Here is a 20,507-nt window from a genome sequence, read left to right as displayed (position 1 = left end):
GCAATAAAAACTTACAATAAAAGAAATTAAATGGGTTAATATATTTTGAAAATCTAATAACATATCCAAAGGACATAACTGTAAAAACAGAGGGGTGTTCGGCACAATGATGTTTTTCACTGCATTTTCTAGGTCAGTGAAATAACAGAATCCAATTTGATGTCCAAAAGTATGGAAATGTTTAAGTTGTGGTTTTATTTATTCAATGAAACATTAAAAATAAATAACATATGTTTAATAATTAGTTTGTAATAATAGAGATAAATCTAATATAATATTTAATGCTACATTTTAAAAGGAGGATGCAAAACTATTTATTCTGAATGATCACAGTGCTACTTAAAAAAAGAAAAAACCTTATACTTAGGAAATAATACCAAAATGTTATCAACAGTTATATGTGGGTGCTGACATATAACTTTTCTTTTTTTGCATTTTCCCCTATTCCCTATAATAAGTGTAAAAAAGTCATTAAAAATATTTTCCTAAGATAATAAAGTGGGGAAAGTCTTAAAAGTACAATTTGTGGAATAATGTTATCTTTAAATGTTGAGAATACAAAGAAATCTTCCATTTCTATTTCTGTGCAGTTTTCATTTTTTCCCTAATGATATGTACTGGAAAATACATGATAAACTTTTAAAACTGCCTTGAAAATCTTTAATAGCTTAGGATGTAATCTTTCAGAAGAAAGGCATTAAGCTGCTGATGATCCCTTTTCTTCTAGATGTTTGATAAATGAAAAGATATTAATGTAAAGCACAGGATTCAAAGGATAGGATGGGAAAGGAAAGGAACAGGGAAGAAAAGTTATAAGAAGTGATATTATACTGTGGCAATCTAGGAAATAACAGGAGTTTCAGGTAATATAAAGAAGAAATATTGAGGCACTGGAAGGGCATAAGCGACAAAAGTTACTGACCCTCTAACACCACTCCTAATCAAGTGGGGCCCAAACATTAGACATCATCCAACTTGTGGTTCCCTTGTGATCGGTGCCTTTCCATATTTCTTATGGCTTGGTTATCTTACGTGCTGTTAAGACACTTAGCAAAAAATTTCTGAAAACAAAGTATTTTAACATATGTTAAAATATTAATAAGGAAAACCCTAATATTTTGCCATGTACAAAATAAAATACCTCCACTCATACTCAGTCTCACAACTTTCCTAACCTTTGATTTGTCTTTGGGTTGGTACAAGCTACCTACCATACTGTATTCTGCAGTTCAGAAAGTCAGAGTGAGTTGTTGCTTTAACACTTCTATATTTACCCATCATTTAAAAAAAATCCATTCCATTCTATGCACCTATCTTTTTAATAGGTTTCTCCTATTATTTTGTATTACATTTCGTGGTATTCCCAAGTTTGATATTATATTTTTATTGCTGGTTTCTTTTTTTTCTTTACTGTAATGGTTTATATGGTATTTTATTTGTTTAAATAGTTAAAAATATGGGCAATTCATAAGAAAGATATATAGACATTAAATCATACTTAAAATACTCACTACATTCATTCCTTAAGTCACCCAATATATACTTTGGTTTTCTCGCTGAAAACTAGTTATTACAATCAAATGTCTTAATTTTTTAAAAATAGTTCCATATGTTGATATGATTTCTACCTTCATCTTAATCTAACTTAAACCAACAGCTACAGCAAGTAAATAGAAAAATCCTGGATTTTGTTACAATATTAGAAGCAAGGAACTAAATAAAAACACAGTCACAAGGATAGACTTTGAAAACATAATACCAGATGGGAAAAATTAAGAACTGAATGATTCTAAGGCCCAATACCATTTTTGTGAATTAAAAGAAACTTATACATAAAATATCAATAAAAGGATAAATATCAAGCATATTAGAAAGGTTGCTCTTGTAGGGAGGAGAATGGAATTGGTAACGGAAAATGATTAAATGAATGAATTAATAAATAAACAAATGATGAAGAAAGCAAAAGGAGCCTTGCACAAACCCATGAAAATAGTGTGTCACGAACTGAAGCATAGATTTAATTAAATACCCTGTCCCTGACATCAAAAAGTTTTTTTTAAATCCTTTGTTCTTACAGGAAGAATTCACTGCTAACGTCCTATCATATGAGTCTTCTTCATGTATATCTCAATCTATTAGTTGCTTGACAGAAGGTTTAAAAAAGGCCAAGAAATTTGGGGCTAAAATTTAGAAACCACATCCAACTGAAAAGCAATTAATTATGAACTTAAATATTTTTGAAATTATAATAAAGAAAATAAAATATACAGCCATTCACAAAATATCCTTTCAAAACACTTCGGAATTCATGCTTCACACTAAATTAAAAGATAATTTCTCTTAGTTGTTGGAAATTTTTACAGTCATTAGCAAACATTTATAAATAGATTTCAATATCAAAACATTCTGAACTCCAAAGATGTTTCCTGAAAGAAATGAGTCTGAGCATTGTCATGAATTTGTCTACTGTAACTTGCCATTAGGAAGAAGTGAATTAACACTTTTTGAGGGCCTTATACTCATTTCTTCCTCATTTTACTTAATTCTTCCCTCCATCCCCACCCGCAAAAAAATTCTTTAGGAAACATTCTAAATTAAACTATGTTAAACTAAACATAGGTTAAACTAAGTTGCCATTTTTGTAACTCAATATGTTTCACATGGCTCAATTATACAATAATATAACTCTCAATTGAAAATTTAAAAAACAGGCTTTGAAGGTTTTAATAAATTACTTAAAAGTACATTTGTTAAGAGGTAAAGTCAACATTTCAACTAAGATCAATTCGTCCACAAAATCTATGTTCCTTCCACGATATCATATCACTCCCATTGACACTCTTGACTTTCAACAGGTATTACCATGTTTGATATTTGGGCAATAGTCACTTCATGCTCAGGAAAAGGTGATAGCAGATCCTTGACTTTAACAAGAATCGGAATGTCAAAAAGGACTTTAACAAATTAATTTTCATATATCTAAAATCTCTTGGTGGAACAAAATGTATTTTCTTCTTTAAGCATGACACACTCAAGACTTAAAACTACTGTAAGTCTAAGACTAGTTTTCTTACAGCTAATCAAAATTAAAGAAACCCTAAAGATCCATTCTGAGCCAGTAAACTAAACGCTTCCAAGATTTTCATTTGATTCATTCATTTGCTCTTACACTTAAAAAAAATGTACAATAGCAAAATAGCCAAACAGTTAATTCAGTGATAGGTTCTATAAAGTCCAAGCCAATCCCCAACTCTATGGGACATAACAAATGGAAAAGACAATACCTAAGAGCAAATTCTATTTCTGAAGTAAGAACATTCATGTTGAAGCTCTACATTCTTGTGGTTTAACATGAGTCATTTTTTTCCAGTTGAAGTCCATTACTATAGACCACTGATGATATTTGCTTGACTTTTCCCTTTAGATATTCTGAACTATGGAAAAAAAGAAAGAAAAAAAAAAAAAAAAACATGCTCTTCACCTTTTGTTTACATAACTTAACACACTTTACAAATGTGGTTTGGGGCTCAAGCTTTTCACACCAAGAGGATTAAGAAAGCTCAAAGGCCAAAAGTAACATATCAAGAGTAACTTGGAAGCTGGGTGTGGAGGTTGTAGTATGCTATGATGCTATGTTCGCACCTGGGAATAGCCACTGCACTCCAGCCTGGGCAACATAACCAGACTTTGTTTCAAAAAACAACAAAAAAACAGAGGTCGACCAAGGAAAATCACTGAGGTAAAAGCACTCTCATCATAAGTATTCTCAGTAGGTGGTTCTTATTTTCTTATTCTATAATTCTCTATCCTTATGAGACCTTCACCCACCTTGAAATCCATATTCCCACATAAGGAGAATAGGGATTATATTCAAGATAAGATACTAAAAGGAATACACATAAGGAAAAGCATATTGGGGAAAAAGGAAGTTAACAAAAAAACAGAAGTATAGCATGGGGCAAAAAGAAACTTGTTTGGCTCACTGATACTCCAGATCCTTCCAATGGACTGAGCTTTCTACAATTACATTAAATGAGATTATTTGCTATTTGAAAATCCTAACATAGAGAAAAGGAATATAGTCAGAAGGGCATTTTGCATAGATCACTTCTTAAATATATCTTATTGTTGAAGTGGCCATTTTCAAAAAAGTCTCAGCTATATAAAATGCTTTCACTTTGGTTAAACACTCATCTTTTCTTGCCTTAAACGATATCAGACCTCTGAAAATCTTGATCTGTGTCTGGAGACCTTTAACAATTTTTAAATCCATGAAAACTCAAAGCATGCAATTTTTCCCATATAGAACGTGTGTTGGATTCATTTATCCTTAGATGGGAGCTACTGTCAAATTCAACTTTCCAATTTCTAAAAATATACACAAATTCTATTGATCAAAATCCATCTTTTCCTTAATTTATCTACTTTTCTTTAGTGCCACTGCCAGAACTGAAAAAAAAAACAACTTTTCGCAAGACAGTAACTTTTTATAACATTGTTTGAGTTTTATTACATCACAAAGTTGCATTAGGATGTGATACTAGAAAGTGAGGTGGGCTCATCTCCACCTATATAATTTGCTCATACAGCCATCCCTTAGTATACATGGGGGATTGGTTCCAGGACACTCCACAAATACCAAAATCCAAGCATACTCAAATCCTGCAGTCAGCCCTCGGGAATCCTCTTATACAAAAAGTTGAGCCTCCATATATGTGGATTTTACATCCCAGGAATACTATATTTTTTATCTATAGATAACAACAATCTTTCTCTGTGGTGATTTCAATTCTTCAAAGTACTTCCTTATCTAATAAGTCAGAATCCTCAGTACAACACTCTGAGATGGGTAAGATATTTTCATCATGTTTTCCTGGGGTACAAAACAGTACAGGGGATTACTGTACAAGGCCATGAAGGATAAGAGTGGAGAAAGGAAAGAAGACTGAACCTTTTAGACCACCTATTACATAATGGAATTCATGATGGGTACTTTAATCAATGAACAAATTACTTAAAAATTCTGGTCTTTACCTTCCTCTTATGAATAGAACCTATCTTGTGGGATAGTAAAGACTCTGACATAGAACATATCAGGAACTTGGCACAATGTCAGGTCCATGAGAAGATGTCAATACAATTTGGCTCTAGCTATTATTATTATTTATTTTAATTTCCTTCAAGATCCACAATAATCTCATGGGATATGCAATACTTCCCTTGTTTATCTGTTTGAAACTCCCAGCTTCAGTGGAGACTAATAAAAAGTATTAAATAACACTTTTTTGAATGAAATGTTTTTTTCCTCAAACTAAAATTCCACCCAACAATCACAGCCAAGTTGCCATAAGTGTGTGCCAATGACAAATAGCAGCACATAGCCTTCCTCTCTCCAGAAGGACCACAGAGGCAGCCAGCAGCCAACCAAGGAACTGAAAGTAGAATGTTCCAACTAACCAGCAAACATACAACTTTATCATCAAATTGTCTATTTATTGAGCACCACTGTGAGCACTGTAATAATGGAACAAAGGATAACTCTTCCTAGATGCCATCTGCTATATGAGTGGCAAATCCCTTCCATGTTTATGTATCACTAAATTCCTTTTAATATTTATATCTATAAACATAAATAATTTATAATATTACCATTTAGTAATACCATTAATACTAAGTACTATTATTTAATATCTGTAGTAATAATTACAAATGGTAACATGTAATAGTCATGTACCAAGTGCTGAGCATTTCACCTGCATTTTCTCGTGTAATCTTCACAACTAACCTAAGAGTAAGATTTAAGCCTTATTTTATAGATAAGTTAAACTTAGGTTCAGAGAAGCAGTTTGCCAAAACCATAAAAGTAGAGAAATGCCTAACCACAATTCAAACTCATATCCATATAGCTTCAAAGCACATTATCTTTTAAAAAAAAATTAAAATTTTTTTCTCTCCAGAATTACCTAAGCAATTTCAAAATCAATTTTATGATTAGTGTAATAAACATGAAGAAACACTGGTCACAAGTAAGAAGACCTACCATCCACATTCAGCTTTGCACTGAGTCCATAAAGAAGGCATTTAACTACACTAAGTTCATCTATTAAAGAAAGTAAATAGACTAGAACATTCCACAGTTCTACAGGCTCCTCACCCTCCAGGTTGAGCGTTGCCCAGAAGAAAGTATACACAATGACTATGACTATGAATACCACTATTACTACCATTATTAACCTCAGCAGTGTCCAGTGTAATATAGCTCCTCTATAGGCACTGTGCTCCTCCTCTGGAAGTCAGTTCCCTGAAGTCATACTCTTGATGAAAAATCTAAATGATCAAAATGAAATGCTGATACTACTCTTCATGGGTGCTAATTTATCTGATTTTCTTCTTTGGGGCCATGGAGGAAGTAAAGGGGTATGTAAGATAATTGTAGGGTGGGACTAACACCAAACTCTACAAACCACTGAGCAGGCACATCACACCACCTGCCCAAATGGGCCTGGGAAGGGCCCTTGTGCAGTATCATTCCAGAATGCTAATGCTCAGCTAGGCTTCTGCAATGAAGGAGAAAGAAACTATATTAATCTCAAATTAATTCCTCAAAACTCATGTTTAGCTCCCAGAGGAAGCCTGAGAAAGATGGTAGGTGTTACATGCTAAATTTTTGTCTCCCTAAAATTCATGTTTATGTCCTTATATGCAGTACCTCAGAATGGTATTGTATTTGGAAATAGAGTCTTTAAAGAGGTAATTAGGTTAAATGAGGTCAGCGGGGTGGGTCTTAATCCAATACTACTGGTGTGCTTTGAAGAAGAGATTAGGACACAGACACACACAGAGGAAAGACCATGTGAAGACACTGGAAGAAGAGCGCAATCTATAAACCAAGGTTTCTCAGAAAAAAACAACCCTGCTGACACCTTGATCATGGACTTCTAGATTCTATAACTGTGAAGAAACAAATTTCTTTTTTATTTTTATATTTTTTCTCATGCTACCTTGTCTAAGAACAAATTTCTATTGGTTAAGCAGCCCTAGCAAACTAATGTAATAGGTATCAGTTAAGATAAGGTATATGTCTGCCTCAAATTGAAAAATAATCCATATAATACTCCCTTTACCTCTGATCAAGTACTTATTAACAAATGCAAAAACACACTAATAAACACACACACAGACATAGAGTCTTGCTCAGAGCCACTGTGGAATAATGCATAAGACCCTTAGATAATAGTAGAAAATTCCAGGTTCTAACACTAATCTGTCTCAGAACCTCACCTGGTAGAGCAGAGTGATTGAAAGCATGGTCGTCAGTGTCAGACACGTGGGCTCAAACCGGGCTTCTCCACTTGTTAGCTGTGTGACCTAAGGAAAGTTACCTAACCACGCAGAACCTCAGCTCTCAATTCTGTAAAAAGTGGTAATTCCTATCTTCCACAGTTGTTATAAGGATTAAATGAGATTATAAAAGTAAAGGGCCAAGAACTACGTCTGGCACATCATATGTGAATAATATATGGTACCCATATAACATGGCTGATACTGGACTGTTTTTGCTCTATCAAAATGGCAATTCCATATGGTTCAACCTAATATTAACATTGTACAGAGGCAGAAGAGTATAATGGTTCATAATACAAATTCTTTCAATGGGTGAATGGATGAAGAAAATGTGGTATATATATATACAATGGAACACCTACTATTCAGCCTTTAAAAAGAAGGAAATCCTGTCATTTGTAACAACATGAATGAACCTGGAGAACATCAAGTTAAGTAAAATAAGCCAGGCACAGAAAGAAAAATACTAACTACATGACCTCCATTATATGTGGAATCTAAAAAAGAATCTAACTGTATTCATAGAAGTAGAGAGTAGAGTAGTTACCCGGGCTGGTGAGGGAATTTGAGTTAAAAGGAGGAATAAGTTCAAGTGATCTATTGTATAACGCAGTGACTATAGTTAATAACAATATATTGTATTCTTGAAAATGCTGAGGGAGTAGATTTTAAGAGTTCTCACCACAAAAAAATGATGAGTATGTGAGGTAAGTCATATGTTAATTAGCTCAATTTAGCCATCCCACAATATATACGTACTTTAAAACATCATGTCATACACAACAAATATATAAAATTTGTATCGGTCAATTAAAATTTTTTAAAAATAATAAAAGAATACAAGTTCCGGAACCAGGATCTTTGGGCTGGAGTCCTGCCTCTGTCATTAGTCAGTTATAGAACCTCCCTAATTCAGTTTCTCACCTGCAAAGCAAAAAATTGAAAACATCTACCCCATAAGATGGATGAGAAGATTAAACAAAGTAATCAATGCAAAGCTCTTAGACTAATGTCTAGTACTTAGCCAGTCCTAACTGAATGTATTCTGTTACTTATATTATTAATATAATTCATAACAAAATAAAGGAAGTAGACTTGAAAACCTCTGAGATTTATTCAAATTTCTAATTATTTGCTGTTTTGAGTGGTATTGATAAAAGTGAATTATGCAGTGGGCATTTAGCTGTATATAACACAGAAGTTAAATCTTGAGCTCTACAATTCTGATAAATATTGTGGAATCAGAAGTAATTTAAATAAAAATAAGCCTCATAATTCCTTAACAATTTACTTAAGGTAAGTCTATAACTATAGTGCTAAAAATATATTTTATCTTGAGGGTAAATCAATAATTTTCTTTAACTTCTTAAATTGCTAGACATTTAAAATATTGTTTCACATAAAATGAAAAGCTAGCAGGCCACACGGTGTGGAATTTAATGTTTTCTTGCATATATTCATATAGCTGTTCATTATAGCAGGCTAATATTAGACTGAGAGGAGCAACAAATCAAATAATGACCAATCCTGGTCATTCAGTGGCTGATAGAGAGCAAATCATTCAATCTCAATTTTTCTTGTGGAAAATGAGAAAGTTGTCTAAGTGAAGATACCAAAGTTCTCTTCCAAGTCTAAAAATCTATGAATTGCTATCCATTGTGACAGATAAAAAATATAATGCTATTTCATCAAAGTAATATAACCCATTTCACCTGTCAGTAAACATAAGGAAAATTGTTTTCAAATAGCAGAATGTTAAGAATAAAAACAAACAAACAAAAAATAACACTTAGTTAAAAATACCTCCTTAACTGAAACCACAATGCATACCTGGGTAACTCTAGCTAATGAATTTTATATTGTGTGCAATTAAAAAAAAAGTTAATGATCAAGTCTCTTCTCAAATTGATAGGAAGCATATATTCCTTCTCAGCAGAATCAAAGCTGCCCAGGCCAGCCGTGAAATCAACACAGATTTAAATTCCTAGATCCATTTGTCCAGAGATTCCAGTCTCTGACCTTAAGAAATTCACAAGACATCAGATTTCTGTCTCTGTAAAACGTTATGATATAACTTCTAGATTCTTGGGAGGGTAAATTAGTTAATGTTTCTAAAGGATAATGATTGACCAAAGAGAGATCATCCCTGTGTTTCACTAGAAAGTTAGGAAGAATCTGAACTCTCACAAACTTTCTTCCAGATAACACAGTATCCCAAAAAGAGTTTAACAAAAAAAATCTTCATGACCATGCAGCAGATCTAAGACAATATTTGTGAAAAAAAGAAAAACAACAACAACAACAACAAATGTTAAATTCTCATCGTGGCAATAAGAGAATACCTAAGTTGAAATTGAATTGTCTATACATGAATGTTAATTGGGAGGGAAAAAAGATATAAAACTAGGAAACACTGAATCTGGTACCACAAAATACATTCTCTTCTCAAGTTAAAATGTTTATATCAATTCAATAATATTCTTTCATTATTAAAATGTCAAAAATACAACTCAAAAGTGGGTGAAAATTAGGATAAGGACTTCTATAGACAGTATTTTGAGTTAAATTGCCCAACATTCAAAAAAAACTAGAAAACTAAATTTTTCAGGGTTGGTCACAACCCATTAGTATTTTCTATTAAAGTCAAGCAACTACATTTTCCATTCCTTGAAAATGAATAAATCAAAATAGTTTTCATCTTAAATTATCAATGAAGTCCTTTCTTAAAAAGCTGCTATGGGAGGGTGGAGGAGGGTATTGCTTGGTTGTTTTGTTTTCCTGTTTGGGTATTTGTTTTGGCTTCCCTCAAAAAACTTTTTTCTTTCCTCTTAGCTAATTTTAAGATTCCAAAGTTCACGGAATGTTATAATTAAACATCTCCTAGGAAGTGCACAATCTGCTTAGCACATTAACTCAGGCATAAACCAGCCGTGACCATGCTGCCTCCCAGTCTGGATCAGACCAGTCTGGTAAAGGATAACCATGATGAAAAACCCACAGAAACATATCGATCCCAACATTATTTTACACTTCAGCACCTAAGATCTTCCATTCTTATGTAATTTTTTTAATCCTTAATTTTGGTCTGAGAACAATGACCTAGAAATAAAACGATATTCCAGTTCTGAGAATTAAATAATTTTATCTTCATTCTCAAAGGCTCCCACCTCCAGAAAACTCAGAAGATGAGACAGAAGTCACCAAGAGTCTTATAGTTCCATGCCAATAATTACAGTCCACAACTTCCCATCCAATAACAACTCCTGTTTGGTAGAGGAGGAACAAAAGGACTACCTACATCCTGATGTCTTTTTTTATTGGCTGGTTGGTTGGCTAGTTGTTTGCTTTAAGCAAAATGATAGGTGCATATGGCTATGAAGGTAGGAATAGCTTCCCCCCCCATAGTGAATGTTTGAACTATCCAAAATGATAGCCACTAGCCACACGTGGCTATTGAGTATGTCAAATTATGTCTAGAGTCACCCAGGAACTAAATTTTTAGGTTTATTAATTTTATTAATTTGAATTTAAATTTCAAAGCTGACACTCGTTTGTGTTATTGGGAAATCTTCTAGCATGTTTGGAACAACTTGGATATGTGAATCTACTTTTTCACCTGTAAATGCTATGAAATCTAAACACAGATCAGGTATTTTTGATAAAAATTTAGTGGCTGAATTATATTGTGTGTGAGTATAAAATGAATACTGTATTCAAAGAATTAATAGGAAAGATAATATAAAATATCTCATTAATAATTTTAAAATACTGACTCCATGTCAAAATGATAATACTTTGGATATATTGGGTTAAACATTTTATTAAAATTAATGCCACTGGCTTCTTTTTACTGTTTTAATTGTGCTACTGGAAAACTTTAAATTTTAAAACATGTATCACTTGCATTACATTTCTGCTGGGCAACACTGATAAAAAGTAATACTAACCAGTGGTATAAGTATCTGAGACGGACCAGTGAAGTAGTTAGAAAAGCTGTGTAGTGTGAGGAAAAAACAAAGAGGACAGACAGGACTTTATTCAAATCCTCGCTCAGACACTGATCATCCAAAGGCACTTGAACAAGTCATACAGCTTCCTCAGTCTACATTTTCTCATATGTAAAGTGGGGAGAAAAATGGCCTAGCTTAAACAAAATGTTGTTAAAATACCTGGCATATAATAGGTATAAATAAACAGTTGAATAAAGAGTTGTTCTTCAAGAGAAACAGATTTTAAGCAATTACTATGAATTAACTGCTTCTGATTGTCTATGTCTTCCTACACATGGGCTATTAATCTGTGGACACTTCCTGCTCATAATATCTGTACAACTTTATTATTATCTTACATTTTATAGATGAATAACATCAACCTTTATACTCAATGCTATTATCAAGATGTTCAGCAAATGAAAGTACTGTTTCCATTTGCATTTTAAATGGTACAATGAAATGCACTTCCAGAAAGACCATCATGATTTTCATAAACCAAAATTCACTGAAAAGAGACTTATAATGTTGTAATACCTATGTCCTCTTCAAGATTTCTACGTATCTATCATGGTGGGACCCAGTATTTGATAAGCTCTAAGATAAACTGCTCTAAGACACTAATAATATATAAGTATTAAAGATGTAAAACATGGTCACCAGTAATATTTATTTAAAAATTAATTCTATCTCACTGTTATACTATATTTCTTTACAATTTGAAAAGTGCCTGCAAATTGTTATTTTATGAAATGATATCATAATCATCATAAGATTAGAAAAGATAAACCTAGGACAAATAAAATTAAACACTGCTTTACCAATAAAGTGGTAAAACTATAGAAGCAGTTGCTTTGTCATTAAAAAGTAATACATAGGCTGAAAATATCTATTCCAAAATGGTTTAGATAAATTAATGACTAATAAATTCATAACGGGTAACTACTAGAAAGTGAGAAGTTTGGAAGTCGTATTTTATCTTTCAGCATGATGCCAAGAAGAAAAACCTTTCTTTTCCACAATGATTCTTGGCAAAATGCTGAATAATGACTAGATGGCTTAAAGATTAACTCACTATAATTATTCTTATGTTTTCCAGAAAAATAATGGATAAGGATCTCCTTTCTTCTATCTGCCTCTTGCCCTTTTTTCTCCTACTCTTCCATTTGGTCCCTTTATCACTTTTTTCTTCATTCATTTGACCAATATTTATTGAGCCCCTACTATCTGCCAGCAATTCTTGAACTTTACTAGCCTGTTATATTATTCAAACAAAAGCACTGAAGATGGTAATAGAGAGGTGGAACATATTTTTAAGTGTTTTTCAAATGTGTTGGGTTATATGTTTGTAATCCTAATCACCAGACTTATCACCAAAATAAATGTGAAGTTCAGTTACACAGCATCCAAGTTCATAGAAATTAAGTTGTTAGTTTCAACATAAATTAAGTTTTTCTAAAATAAACTGTTATTTTAGCTTATACATGTCACATAGCTAAAATCCAAAGTTCAGTTATGGCTTTCCAAGTTATTGCAATAAATTTCCAAATCTTTAATTTTATATTAACACAAATACCATCTTATCCAGAGCACATTTTAACCCTGTAACTCTCAAGAGTTTTCTCCAAGTGGTTCATCAAGTTATGCAATAGGTCAGATAAAGTTTCTACTGAAAAAACCTCCTATTCATTAATTCACACCTAAGAGGCAATTTCTAGGAAACAAAAGTGACCTCATGTGTTCATTAGAGAAAAACTTTTCTTCACTTATTTATTGAATTATAATTATTTACTTGTTGGTTTTTCCATTAAATTGTAAGCAACTTGAGGGTGAGGTGAGGTCTTACTCTTTATGTGCCCATTTGAGAAGCACAGGTTTCAAGACAGTTTCTGGATGGTTGGACAGTAAAAAAAAAAAAAGAAAGAAAGAAATGTTCAGATTTAAGAGTTACCAATAAAACGAGTTTAATCTTTGAGGCTACTTTTCTCACCCCATCAGTTAAAAACATAGGTGTTAAACTTCTAAATTATAAATTGTGTGACCAACAGATCATGAAAAATAGTACCGCATTATAAAAATAAAATATCAATTAATTAATTCAGCTGTAATTTAATGCAGACTTAATTTATGCCAATCACTACTCTAGGCTCTGAGGTTCAAAGACAAATAAGTGCTGTACATCTAAAGTGTGAAAGGGAGGGCTTGTTCCAATGAATTTATCTGCACTAATCATAATTTTTAGAAGTCATTAAACCATTAAAAATAAAGCAGTGCATCTCCTCTTTGGAATGTATTTTCTTCCCCAAGAAGGAATGACAAGAAGGTTTTGCAGTGCTTTATACTTTTTCTTCTTGCTTAGAAAATGCAATCTCTTTATACATGTAAGATGCCCTCAAGATACTACCTTTTTGTTGAGTCAAGTAGGAAGAGGATCCAAAGGAAGAAAGAGATCAGAATCATCATAAAATACAGAAAAGAAAAATATCAGCATGACATAAATCAGAACAAAGTTTGGCATAGTATCATTCTTACATTAGACTAGAACACTGGAACCATAATCAGCCACTAACCTAAGGCAAGCAGCTGAAAACTGCCCTAAAAGGAATAACCCCCTTAGACACATACTTTGTGAGAGCTGTCAGTAAAAGCAAGTAGTGCAGAAATCCTCTGGATAAGTTTATGAGCAGGGTAAAAGCCATGATAAGTGAAAACTAAAAGCCTGACATTGGTTGGTCCTCCTGGTGAAGCAGAGCCTTCAGGGCACTTTGTAGCTGGCAAGAAGTAGCAACTTCTTTTTAGGCACCAATAGTCTTGGTCTTGCTGGTTCATTCATTTCACTTTAGCAGATATTACCTTTGGTTCTTAAGACATTCAATATTTTTAACCTGGACAAGTGTAAATGATAAATCAAGAAACTTTGACGACTTTAGAGTACAATAACTGTTTCTAAAGTGAACAACACATGTTTCTTTAATGAATGGAAGAATTGACCGAGCCCTGTAGCAATGTCTGCCAGTTTTAAGCCCACTCCACCAGATCACCCAAGTTCCACTTACCCCCAACATCTGGTGGAGGTAGTGATACTCTGGCCCTTGGTTATACAGCAAGAAGGTTTTCCAGAAAAGCAGGACATTCAGGGAGAGCCAAATGAGCTAAACCAATCAGCAAGGGAGAGAGGAAACAAAAATTGAAAATAACCATTACCTGATGAATTGAAACCACCAGTAAATTCCCTTGACACAGTACTTACAATGGAACTTAGTAATTGCATAGAGCGTTTTCAATTAACCAGCAAGCTGAAAACCATTCAGCGGAAAACAAATCTGACTTTACCCAGCCCCTTCACCTGAGATTAAGCATTTGAGTTGCAAACAGGTCTCCTAAATGAACTGAAGATATCCCCTACAGTATGAAATGAGATTAAGAAATTAACGACATCACCATATCCAAACAGAAACAATCTGGGTAGAGAGCAAAGGAGGCAAAAAATATTTAAAAGGTTAAGAAAAAGCTGTGTTCACTGAAAGCGACCTCTTCTCTCTTCCTCCACATCTGCTCTCCCATCAATGTGTAGGAAAATTCCCAGGCATGGGGCTGGGGGAGGTGAGTGGGGGCAGGCGGGAGGGAGTCATTATTGCCTCCAGCGTAAAGTTTTGCTAGTTGAGAATGTTCAAATTCAGAGACAAAACTTCCACTTCCAGCTTCCCACCCGCGCGCTCACAGAATGAATCACAATCGCAGCAGGAGAGGCAGGAGAGACAGAACCCGCGGAGAGCCCAGCCCGCCATCCTACCAGGCAGAGGTGTTTAACCCCTTCGTTGGCGAGCCAGCTCCCCCAGGACACAGCCATGCCGCCGGCCGGCCGGAGAAGGAGCAGGCGGCGGCCGGGGCGGCGGTTACAGCGCCGCGGGCTGCGGGGGGGCCGGGTGGGGACAGAGGGTCAAAGACTGAAGCCCGAAGGCCCGGCACGGAGCCAGCGGGGGCGAGGTCTGCGCCCCGCAGCCGGGTCTTCCGGGCACCCCGACTCCGACCCGCGCCGGGTCCGCGCTGCCCACTCGGCGGCCCCGACCCCGCGCTCCGCGGCCCGCGCTGCAGCCGTCTGCACCGCCGCGCCGGCCCTTTGTCCCGGCCGAGCCTGTTGTGGCTGCTGCTGGTCAGGATGTCCCGGGTGGGAACCTGGAGTCGTCCTCCGCAGTCTCTCGCCCGGCCTGCTCTGAAATGCCGACAAACGTGGTGAGGGCTGCTCACACTAAAGTGGGGGCCCTCCCCGCCCCCTCGAAAACACATACACACACACACCCCTAGTTACTTTGGGACTGTTGTTTTCCGCAAACAAGTTCAACTCAAAAAGCCTTGGTAACGAAATTTGAGCCGGAAATAGCCTTTTGTGTGCCAGCGTCCCCCTTCTCCCGCCCATCCTCAGCAACTTCTCCTACCCTCAAACAAAAGCCCCCCTGGCAACCCCCACCTAAAGCCTCCCACTACATACCCCCTTGTGCACCCCCTTCCCCACCCACTCCCATAAAGATTTTAAGACACTGCTGCATAAAAAGAGACGGGGGTTATGGTTAAAGCTGACGTAATTCTCAGGGGCTTCAGGGAAGCTCAGGTTCACTCTATCTAGGAATTAATTGTGTTTTACTACCTAGTCTGTTTAGTAAATAACAGGAATACTCTCAAACTTGTTCCAGAGGCCTAGTGAAGGGTGAGAAAGGTGTGGAATTGATACAGGTTATGTATCCTACACTGCAACATATCCGTATTAGGAAAGAAAAAAATAAAGTATTCATATAGAAGAATGTCTGGTGCAAAATAGGTGTTCGATAAAGGTTTATAAAACCTAGAACTTCCCCAAATTTAACAATTGACAAATGGCAGAAAAAGTTTGCCAGTAGTAGCCTAATCTCATAGCTTTCAAGCTCCCTTTTTTTTTTTAAACAAACTACATTTTACAACACATGCTGTAGGATATAATTAAAACCACAAAGTTAAAAAAAAACACACACTGCCTTTACCACATGCAATGTACTTATTTCAATCAATTTAATGAATGAATTAATGATTGCAAACCTCAGTTTGAAAAACTGGAATGAATCCATACCAAGTCCCAGTTAGATTTCACACAATTTTCTTTCTAAGTTTGTTATCCCTTTTTGATGTATGACTTTCCTGTTTCACGTGTGAACTAAAATAAAATCTAAAGTCGCACAGCAGAGTGAATGGACTCTGTCTTGGCCAACAGGACCCCAGAAACACCCTAAAGCTGAGTTTCTGGGCATGAGAAGGGTGGTCAGATATGCCTTGTCATGTCTCCCTCCCTGCTTGGAGATATCCTTTGTAGCTCATTAACAGGCCTAAGGCTATACAAGGCAAAGCTTAAACCACACCTGCAGATATCTGTCTGGTGGCTTGTCTCTGATTAACAGACTTTCTTATCTTAAAACATTCCAAGCCTATAGACAAAGCTTCATTTCTTCAACAAATTACAAATCAAAAAATCTTTAAACCCACCTATAACCTGTAATCCTCTGCTTTGAGATGTCCTACCTTTTCAGGCCAAACCAATGTACACCTTCCATGTGTTGATTTATGACTTTATGAGTAATTCCTGTCTCCCTGAAACGTATAAAACCAAACTGTAACCCAACCACACACAGCAAGACCACATGGCTCTGTGGGCCATGGTCGCACACACTCAGCTCAGAATAAACCTCTTTAAATTATTTTGCAGAGTTTGGGTTCTTTTCCATTGACACATGCATGACCAATCCAGAGAACTACTTTAAATCTTTTCTGGATTTAGGGAGCATATTATTTATAACTAATACTAGGTTCTTATTGACCATGGGATACCTAAAGGAGCAGGAAAAGAGCACACAGAGAATCCCAGAAGTGTCACTACTGGAGGAAAGTCCACTTCTGGGACCCACTGGTGCTCCTTCCTAGAGCTTTAATTTCAACAGATGGGAGGGGGAGGTGTTCGTTGGCAAAATAGTTAGGTTCTTGCCATGAGTCGAAAAGAGTGAGGCAAGTGAAGAATAGTAGAATAAAAGACAAGTTTAAAAAGCTCAGCTATTCCAGAACAACAACAAAAAGACAAAAGATAAAAATAATGGCTCCAACTCTTAATATGTACCTACTAAGTGTCAGGCACTGTCCTGGGCACTTAGTATACAAAATCTCACTTAATTTTTATAGTAGCTCTCCATTGGATGTTAGTGCCCTCACTTTAAAAATGAGGAACTAAAGCTAAAAGAGATTCAGAAACTTGCCTGAGGTGGTGAAATAGGGTTTGCTTAAGGTTCAAACAACCCCAGATCAGGTTCTTTTATAAAATGATAGAATGCTATACAAATGTTGGTTATTATATCTAAGACTTTTATTTCAAAGCTTTGTAAAAGGGGTCTGGAGTCTGTTTATGTTGATTTACAAGGACAGGTATGGCAAACCATCCCTAAGGGACAGAGCTATCGTCCTGTTACAGGGGAACTCTCATTAATGAGATTCTTTGCAATATAATTTTCTCTAAGCCAGATTGTTTAATGCAAGTAGTTACTGTCTTTCACAAGCTAAGAAAGGCTTCCCTTGAAAGTAATGAGGAGGGAGTTCTGTAGCTATATCAGTATTCCAAATATCATAATAAAAATCACACTCTTGCCAGGAAAAGACTTCACAAGAAAAACTCAAATGACAAAGACCTTTATTCTTGGCTGAAATAATGGCAAACTACTAGTGTCACACTGATCGTCTTATGCTAATTATAAACTCTGGCAGTTAGAGATGTCCTTGACCTATTATTTATTTATTAATAAACACAGAAGTTTTTTTTGTAATCAGTATCCTTCACAATATAAAATGGATGGGGGAAATTTGATAGAAGTTTATCCCTTCAGCCTACCTTGTTATTATACAACTTTATGTCTCAGCTCAGAGGAATACCTTCTCATTAAGCTTTGCTACTTTCCCTCAATACACACACACTCATCCTGGAAGTGTGTGCTCTTTAGTGTATTCATAATACTCTGCGTGCATGATTGTTACTACATTTTCCACATAGTAATTTAATATATATGTGTCTATTCTTCCTAATAATAAACTGGACTTCTTAAGAACAAACATCCTGTCTTATTCAATTTTTACTCCAAGACTTGGCCCAAAGCTTGACGCATAGTAGGAAATGTATACCTTTATTAAAGGAATGAATAGCGGTTAAGTATATCACCCTTTCTGTGTCTTTCTCAAACTTCAGTTTCTCAAGGATAACTTTCTAGTAATAGGAGAATAGTTTCTGTTCAGCGTGATAATCAACTACCAGAAAAGGATGAACGGGACAAGAACCCCTGGATATGGATGCCATCCCACAGGTCAAACGATATGCATTTGAGGCAAGTGGGCACCTTTATTAATTTCCTGAGGGTGCGGTAACAAATTACTCTAGAGTTCTATGGCTTAAAACAACAGAAACTTATCCTCTCACAATTCTAAAGGTCAGAAGTCTGAAATCAGTATCATCGTTCCAAAATCAAAATGTTAACAGGACCACAACCCTTCCTGAGGTGCTAAGGTGTTCCTTGCCTCCCCCAGATTCTGATGGCTGCTGGCATTCCCTGATTTGTGGCTGCTTCTCTCTCATCTCTGCCTCAATGGTCACATTGCCTTCTCCTCTCTGTTTGTGTGTGTGTCAAATCATCCTCTGCCTCTTTCTGGTAAGGACACTTGTGATTGCACTGATGGCTCACCCGGATAATCCAGGATAATGTCTCCATGTCAGGATCCTTAATTTAATCACATCTGCAATAACATTTACAGCTTCCTAGAACTTGGACCTGTTATCTTTGGGTGGCTATAATTCAGCCTCCGATAGCAACTAAATTAACTTAAATGAAATTAATTTTTTCTCTCTGATTGGATATGCCAGCCTTAGACTAGGACTTCTGAAGAAATTCCCCTTAAAGAATAAAGGTTTAGGACTCCTCGTTAGCATTTCTGTCAAGAAGCCAAAAATTATAGACCAAGAAACATGGCTGATAGAACAAGGTAAGATTTCTTTACCTTTGTAACTTCATGGAGTTTTTCATTTTTGTTATCCCATATCTGATTACCAGAGGGATTAGTATTAAAACTCAAAACGAAAAGAGCCTGTGTGGTGTTTTTAAGAACAGAAAAGAAGAAACTAGGAAAACTCTGTCCCAGGATGCAGCATAAACTGAATGGGTAAAAGAATCCTAAAGATCTGAGTAACTGACAGGGACATTAAAGAGAAAAGGAAACTACACCATGTCCCTGAGGCTCTTGTCAAGGAGGAAGGGCCCACCAGGGAACCAGTGAGAAGTGGTCCAAGGGCTTAACATTCCCAAGTCTGGGGACAAGTTCCAGACAGTGACTCATTCTCATTTCTATACAAAAACAAGTGTAGCCCGTCATCTGATTCAGTCATTTAGGAATGTCTACCGTGCACTCACATGGCTAAGTCAGCTCCTTGAGAAATCCTCAAGAAGTTGGAGAGGTTCTTATGCCCTCAAGGACCAGATACTTTGTTGGAAAGTAAGACTTACAAATGTAAAGGCAATTGAAAAACTCCCCGAATGAAGATGTTCAGTAAAATCTTGCTGAATAAAACTGAGTAATAATGAACTTGTGTCTAGAGTTGCCCTACATAAAACTTTTCCAAACTTTTGGATTTCATAGACCAATAAAATTTCAAAAAGAAAAAATATGGTCATCATTTCACAATGTATGTGTATATCAAAATATCAAATTGTGCTGCTTAAATATATACAATTTGTATATATCAATAACAGAGCTGTTAAAAAAGAAAAAATAAAGAGAAAGCAACACAAACTAGCCAAATTTTTGCTGCAATTAGGGCAATTTTTAAACTGCAAACTAAAAAAAAACAACTATGAAAGTACCATTCACTTCTACATTTATTAAAGAAAATTCATTTTTACAAAAAATAATTGTAATAAATATCGACTACCTTCAGCTTCCATAGAAACTCATTTCTCTCTCTTTCTCATTTCACAGCAGCCTTCTTTTTACTTATTTTTGATAATTTTATCCTCAAATCTCTTCTGTAAGATGGTTAAGGCCATTTTTTTCTTCATCCTAATTTTATAGATGAGGGAACTGAGGCACATGGACAGTAGCTAACTTGAACTAACTTGCCCAAGG

The 20,507-nt window shown here is 35.5% G+C and overlaps 1 protein-coding gene across 5 annotated transcripts in view; it reads right to left on the bottom strand.

Annotated features, from left to right (window-relative positions):
- Positions 1–15,217, bottom strand: part of NOX4 (NADPH oxidase 4) — a 143,707-nt gene extending 128,490 nt beyond the window's left edge. For 2 of the 5 annotated variants that reach the window (XM_045557151.1, XM_045557153.1), the window contains exons 1-2: positions 15,127–15,217; positions 14,390–14,485 (exon numbers count right to left, since the gene is read on the bottom strand). In XM_045557151.1, the coding sequence (XP_045413107.1) occupies positions 14,390–14,485; positions 15,127–15,183 (153 nt within the window). In that variant the 5' untranslated portion in view covers positions 15,184–15,217. Of the gene's footprint in view, positions 1–14,389; positions 15,008–15,126 lie in introns of those variants that run through there. The other 3 variants (XM_045557152.1, XM_045557154.1, XM_045557155.1) reach the window with 3 other exon arrangements.
- Positions 15,218–20,507: the final 5,290 nt, after the last annotated feature.

Source organism: Lemur catta, chromosome 7, assembly GCF_020740605.2.
Source record: "Lemur catta isolate mLemCat1 chromosome 7, mLemCat1.pri, whole genome shotgun sequence".
NCBI lineage: Eukaryota > Metazoa > Chordata > Mammalia > Primates > Lemuridae > Lemur > Lemur catta.
The sequence above is the reverse complement of the archived record's forward strand: the minus strand, read 5'-3'. Positions and strand labels throughout refer to the sequence as shown.